The sequence below is a fragment of the Strongylocentrotus purpuratus genome, unplaced genomic scaffold (genome assembly GCF_000002235.5).
Source record: "Strongylocentrotus purpuratus isolate Spur 01 unplaced genomic scaffold, Spur_5.0 spur5_scaffold_9, whole genome shotgun sequence".
Lineage (NCBI taxonomy): Eukaryota > Metazoa > Echinodermata > Echinoidea > Camarodonta > Strongylocentrotidae > Strongylocentrotus > Strongylocentrotus purpuratus.
In genome coordinates, this window is record NW_022145615.1 from 17,456,869 (window position 1) to 17,464,233 (window position 7,365).

The following is a 7,365-nucleotide window of genomic DNA, read 5'->3' on the forward strand; positions in this document are numbered from 1 at the left end:
CCAGCCAGGCATCATTTTTACAAACGCACACTTGCTCATCTAACCACATTAACTTTCGCATCTTACCAGGTACCCAATTAACACCTGGGTAGAGAGTGGCAAATGTAGATCAATGTCTTGCCAAAGGACATGAGTTCTGTGGCGGGACTTGAACCCCGTACCTTGTGATCTGCAGTCGGGTGACTTATCTACTAGACCACAGTGAAAGTCGGGTAACATATCCACTAGACCATAGTAATGGTAAAATCAGTGCAATCTTTATATCCACTGCTCTATTTACAGAGCCCTGGCATTTCTTTTATGTGGCTCTCGTAATGTCTATTTTTCATTTCATATTTAGCTAGTTAACATTCAGGAATTCTGGGAAAAAATTGAATAATATTTAGCCCTCCACAGGCTACTTTATTGGATAAAGTCAAAATAACAAAGAAAAGAATCTTAAAGTTACATATATATTTTTTACTCACTTGGTTACAAGGTGATTCTCTCATTTTTATTCTTCATATGAATAAAAAGTGAAGTGACTGCCACTTCATAACAAATGTTCTATAGATACCAGATAAATTACAAATTTATCATTCATCCTCATGATATTAAACAAATTTGTTATTCTCCATTACACCAGACACAGGATAAATATTTAAGTGGATGTAGTATAAATGAGGTCAGATAATTATGATGTTTGATTTCTTTGCTCTGTTTTTTATTTTCCAGCCAATCAACATGTGCTGAGAACCCATCAGATGGTGAGTGCCATATACATGTACCTTGCTTCATGAAAAAAGTGCCTTGACATTGATTTTTTTTACTTCTTCAAGGAATAGGAAACTGGTTTATGTTGGTTGATGTTGTCTTACTATTAAAGAAATAATATGGCTCTTCTAATAGACCAGTTCACTGTTAGCACATGTCCCAAATGACCCTGAAAATCCACAGATCTTCAAAACATGAAGAGGTCCCACTAAGTACATTTAGAAATAATCACTCCTACAGCGATGGAGGTGCTACATAAATAGCCTTTGTTTCCCCTTTTCAAATAATACTTCCACCTATGTATCATGGAGTGCACTGCTTGTGCATAAATGAATAATGATTACATATCTTTCATGAGCACGTATCCAGTATTTTGTCTCTGTGTATTTCACAATTTAATCTGCAATGACCTTTATCTGCTCATGCTCAGACTGCAACTATGAACTGGCTTATTGCATTTGATGTTTGACCTTTATTGAAATACAATACGATGAGTGATTATATGATGTATTTGTAATGAAATTTATTTATTTCAATATGAGGAACCTTCCCCAATTCAAAAGATATTCATCTGCGGGGGATAATAGATAAACAAATATGAAGAAGGCTCTGCTTGTTACTTTGTGTTTAAAGGGATCATTTAACAATGTTAAATCTGAGATACACGGCCCTTTATGTTATCAGTGTCTGTGATATGGTGTAATATTGAAGCCCTAAGAAAATTGCGCTTCAAAATGATCTTGAAGGGCCTCAAAAAAGTAAAAAATCTTTGAGTGACCAGTTTTACCATACTCATTTTCCCCCGATAGTCGGTAGTGTTGAAATTTTGATTACCAACTATATCTTGATAATCAGACAGGTGATCGGCTTGTAAAAGTCATGGGGTTCCTGACTGACCTAAAGGTTTATAATTATCATTGCAGCATGAGCTAAAACCAGGATTTTGTTCAGAATCTGATGCAAAGATGCCCAATCCCTTTTAAAAATGTGATATAGTCCTTCAAGGAAAGAAATACAAGCTGTGTGCTGCGCCGTTCTGTTGAAGAAGACCTTGCGCTGACCAAAAAGTTACTTCTGGGCCCCATTTCACAAAACTGGTCATCAGTGACAAATGACAGTTTTTGTAAATAACCTAGTAAAATTCTTGCTTGTGAACAGTAGATTTGTCACTGATTTTTGTCATTTGTCATTGAAAAAGGGCTTTGTGAGACGGATCTCTGGAGTTTTTTTTGAGGAGATTATAAAATTATGTAGTTTTGGTAACAAGTTCTCATATTGCATTTAAATTTAGGAACCCCACCACCCCCCCCCTCCCCACCCCCCCCCCCCAAAAAAAAAAAAAAAAATCATTTTCAACTCAGTGAATACCCTATGTGTGGATTTCATTGACAGTTTATGTGAGCCTTCAGCCCAGTCAGTCAGTGACGGTTTGTGAGAATGAAAAGATTCAGCTCTATTGCCAAGCCCAGACTGACCCCTTCTGCCCTGCTATCACCCTGGAATGGACCAAGGATGGCGGTCAACCCATCAATGACCTCGGTCATCTTATCAGTATGGATCAGCTGTTTGATGACCCATCGGACCAGCTTAGTGTCCTGACTGTCCAGTCGGCTCTCGCTAGGAATAGTACATCCATGGAATGCACCGCTCAGATGAAGATTGGAGGCGTGCCTTATAAGACCACAAAGTCAACCACTATTAACATTACAAGTAAGTCCTATAGAGCGGTGAAGTGTGATGTCATCAAAAATCTATTTTTGGAATTTCTCAAGTCTTTTTCCATCTTCAGAAAGAACATAAAAAATAATGTCCAAATGTTGAAAACCAATTGAATATGTTAAGTATTGGCTGAGATATGACTCAGTGTTATATTACTCTGGTTCATAACATTACGAGCCAGAGCCATATAACACTAAGTTCCTATAGGAAATCTATTTATTCAGATGGTCATATCTCAGCCAATACTTAACATATTCGATTGGTTTTCAACATTTGGACATTATTTTTATGCTCTTTCAGAAAATGAAGAAAAAATTGAGAAATTCCAAAAATAGTTTATTGTGATGTCACAGCTTCGATACTCTATTGAATTGATAGGTCACTTCTTGGAACTGTTTAAACTGTAAACTATTTGTTATATGAGAAACTATATATTTAGTTGACCAATAGCTTTAATTCTTTTAGAATTGCTCCTGTAATTTAGGAGCTACATATTCCAAGAACCATTTCTATAATTTTGTATGGGGCTGGAGGGGGAGGGGGGGGGGAGGTCTTCTTTTCTACAGGCACTAGACAATATCAGAATGGTTCAAATGTAATAGAGGATTCTTTTGTCATTGACGATAATTCTCAAACTCAATTTTGAACTCATGATCGCGTCTTGTTATTGTTTGTTTGCAGGGCCCCGATTACAAGCAGATTTCTGCTTCTTAGGGGTCCTAACCATTATATTGTATATTGTATATTGTATTTTCATTGTAAATTGTTTTTATACTGGTTAAATAAATGAAATGAAATGAAATGAAAGTTTCTTTTTCTCAAAGCCACTGCTTTATAATCACAGATACATATACAGTCAAACCTGCTTTTGACCACCTGTCTACAAAGAACATATTTTTTGTTTCCCTTGAAAATGGTTTCTCGGCATTGAAACATGTACTAAAGTAACTTGTCTACAAAGATCTCTTTTTGTGTTTCCCTTGGGCGGTCGCTATAAACAGGTTTGACTACCTCACACATAGATGTTGTAGAAGCTCTTACAAGATTGTTTCAACAAACATTTCACACTGTTGCAATGACCACAGAGAAAGCAAATATGGTTGTGCTCCTCTTTACTGGCAGAACTGGTAGCATACAAATAATAGACACTTAATATCACACAGCAGTACCCATGTAATGGTATGATAATATTCAACAACTGAGTTAGAATAGTTTTGGAGGTAAAACAAGGAAAATCTGGTTTCAACCTCTAGTTGATGTACTGTTAGAACAACCTTGATTTCAGCTCTCAACCAGCATCTACTTCCATGCTTTTATTGAGAAAAAAATACAAGTTAGTTTAAAATTGGCATTACAGTAGTTCATATAAAAAAAATCTCAGAAATAAAAAATGTTACATTATGACAGATGTGTTTGACAAATGGGAGTGGGTCGTACTTCTCTCCTTGCATTTCAGTTTGTCCATTAAGAAGTTCATGATAATGATTGCAAACTGCCTTATTGATTACTTTCATTTTTCATTCATGACCAGATTGTATCACTACTGCCGCCTTGGAGAGGAGATACACTCTTCATCAGAAACTACACGCGGAGAATCAAGATAGCAAGGTATGTTCATCTCTCTTACTCTCTTTCTTTCTTTCTTTCTTTCTTTCTCTCTCTCTCTCTCTCTCTCTCTCTCTCTCTCAATCTCTCCCTCTCAATATCTCAATCGACCATTTTCGTAATGTAATTCAAATTTAATGCACAAATCTTTGTTAAGTGCCATGTTACAAATTATTTCATTCACCTGTACAAATAATTGTATTTCAATAGTCAGAATGCAAGTTGTATACATGAATTTTTGCTAGGTAGGGCAAACATTATGGCTTGTCCTACATATTTTCACAAAATGTATGCACAAGATGAATGAAATCCAGAGCATTAGTTTAGGGTGGAGCTTAGCAGGTCTGAGAAAATTATATTTTTAATGTTTAAAAATCTATGAAATATATTGAGATGTTTGAAACACAAAATATGAGTTGTATGCAGCTCTGCACATCAACAGGAATCAAAATATATTTGGATGTCACCCGACCTTTAATGGTTTGGGAGGACGCCTTTTTTCTAAAGCTAGAAATTAAACATTTGCATACTTAATACCACAGACTGCTATTACCCTTGTCAGGAGGAAGAGTGACCCTTGATATCTCTCATGCTAGAGTCCCCCACCCTAAGCAACAAGTTTGATATGTTCTGGCAAAGAATCTTGAATGTAACCATTCATTGATATCTTGTCTTCTAATTCTCATTTTCCAGAAATGCTCTGTTGATGTCTTTGACTGTGCTAATTGTGGCTGCTTTCCTTAGACCATCGATCAGACTACCCAAGGATAAAAAGCATGGAATTGGACATCAAATGATGTTTCAATGAACTTGCAATAAATACAGAAATCCATCTCCTGCAACATCATTGACTTCTATGAGTTAAATACAAGTCAGTACCAGATAGAAGGTTGACTTGTTAATCTGTACAGGACTTATACATTTATTTATTGGTTGTTTTTGTTTCTATACAGTTATAAAGGAAATGTTGTTTATATATATGTCCATCCATTTCATGAGTCAAATCCATGAACACGTCTTCATTTTTACAATGTTATGGAAGGCCGAATTTGTATCATGGTTATGTTTTCATTTGTATTGTATAATTCCTTATGATGTAGTCCAAGATTTAGACTCTGGAAACCAGTTCTTTTTGTCTTGAAGCCCACATGCTCCTGGCTTCTGGTTAGGCGCTCTTGTAGAGATTGTCAAATGCTCAATCTGGTCATTGTGATCATTAGTAAATTTAGATTATTTTCATTGTCACATATATTTGTTTTCTTGCCAATATTGTGTAGTCTTTAAGAGACTGATATTTCATTGACAGTATTACCTACATATATTTCCTTAATTTTATCCCACATTATAACATCCATTGTAATTTTTGCAATATAAACCTAACAACTTGTTTCAATCTTGCCAAGAATAATGTAAATGTAAAACCATGAAAGAGATCCATTTGGCTCAAGAATTTGCCAGAATTCATTTTTCTGCACATGTGTGTGCGTGTTTTTCTAAATCTAGAGATTCCAGGCTTCCAAGTGTATAAACTGCCCTTGTTCCAACACTTATAGTCTACTTCAATAGAACCCACTTGAACATCACATTGCACTACATATATCAAGAGCACTCATTAAACAGGAATCCAAAGACATGACCTTATTCCCCTATTCACGCTTCATTGTCACCTTATTTTCACCTTATTTGTTGCTTTGAGCCCCCAGGAAGTGGTTCACAAAGACTAAGGTCAACTTAAAGTTGGACTTAACTATGACAGGCCATTAATGCCACTGTTTACTCTCACCATTTACTGGCATTGGTCTCTCAAGGGACGTTACAAATCATGGTCACAAATCTACAGAATTTACATTTGTTGATAATTCATTATTGAAGGAAAAAATATTATCTAAAGATCATAATTGAAAGAACAATTGTAAGAGCAACCAGTGGCATTAATGGCCTGCCATAGTTTAGTCCAGCTTAATGTCGATCTTAGTCTTTGTGAAACACTCCCCTGATCACTTATTTTTTTGTTGGGACACCTTGTACATTGTATGATACCTTGCACTGCCATTGCACAATTATTGAATGTATTATGTATTGTCCTTCAAATCATGTACACTGTGATTCACTGTGGTTTAAGTATTGGTGTTTAGGTGGAAATACGTCCCAGTACAGTGTCTTTAATACCTCGTTATCATTTTTCATTTTTACTGTATATGAATTAATGTCCACAGTTATAGAAATTTCATCTAAAATTTACTGTTTATTCATATAATTAATATTCATAACAAACTTGTGCCCAAAATGTATAGAATTTCTGGACCAGGTTTATTTTTTGATTTTTGTTCCCCCTCCCCCCCCAAAAAAAATGTTCTTATTTGACTAGTAGTGCCATGCATGTTATGTGTATCTACTGTAAAACATTAACACCAACATGACATTCAGCACGTACAACATACAAGGATGTTTATGCGTATTCAGCATTATGCTGTACTAGCAATTTTGTTTTTATTTACAGTGTGTTTAGCTCAAATATTCTTTTGTTCAGTACATTTTCTATTGTTGTCATCATTTTGTTAGATGTAGTTATTGCACCAGAGAGGTCCAATGGAGTCAGAAATGAATCACTTGATATTGTCAAAATTGTGGTGGACCAAAAGTACCTTTGATTTCCTTTTTCTGTTCTTTTTATATTATGATGAAGCAAGCGAAAAGGGTATGTTCAGCATGATGTAGTTTTTTAAACAACCTAATTGGATAGTAAAGGTTTATGAGTTACAATTTAACTAAAATGTACGAGTAAAAGCACATTTATATGTACATGTAGTTGTCCTGAGAATGCATGTGCAACTTTGTTTTGCTATTTTTTATCCTTTCAGTTTTATGTATGTGGCTTGTCTGTCCACATACACAGTACATAGAAATATAGAGATGGTTACCTGCGGTCGATTACTTAAGTCTTGGTCAGCTGGAATAGAATTTCGCGCTGGAGTATGGGGCACATTTACTAGAGATTACATGATGTACTTACAGAATGTGTGGCAGATTAGTTGTGTGCTAAACAAGAAGTCCAATAAAGTCTATTGCACTCCTACTCCCTACAGGTAGTGGAGATGGTGCACACAATGTGTCTCTCTAGTCAGGAGGGGCCTCTTCCATTCATGTTTCAACTTCCCTTGATTTTTTAGGATCATGTATTTAGGACTTGCACTAATTTGTCAGAGTTGCATGCTTAAATTCTATGTGGAAGATGAGGGCCACCAAGATATTAATAATGTGCTTTGTATATACATATGAATTTAATAT

At 35.5% G+C, this 7,365-nt stretch overlaps 1 protein-coding gene across 1 annotated transcript in view; it reads left to right on the forward strand.

Annotated features, from left to right (window-relative positions):
- The window catches only part of LOC581320 (semaphorin-1A), a 36,816-nt gene extending 31,971 nt beyond the window's left edge, over positions 1–4,845 (forward strand). Inside the window, exons 15-18 of the mRNA XM_030977065.1 lie at positions 715–746; positions 2,146–2,463; positions 4,004–4,080; positions 4,771–4,845. Coding sequence (XP_030832925.1) covers positions 715–746; positions 2,146–2,463; positions 4,004–4,080; positions 4,771–4,821 — 478 coding nt within the window. The 3' untranslated portion in view covers positions 4,822–4,845. The remainder of the gene's footprint in view (positions 1–714; positions 747–2,145; positions 2,464–4,003; positions 4,081–4,770) is intronic.
- The last annotated feature ends 2,520 nt before the right edge of the window (positions 4,846–7,365 follow it).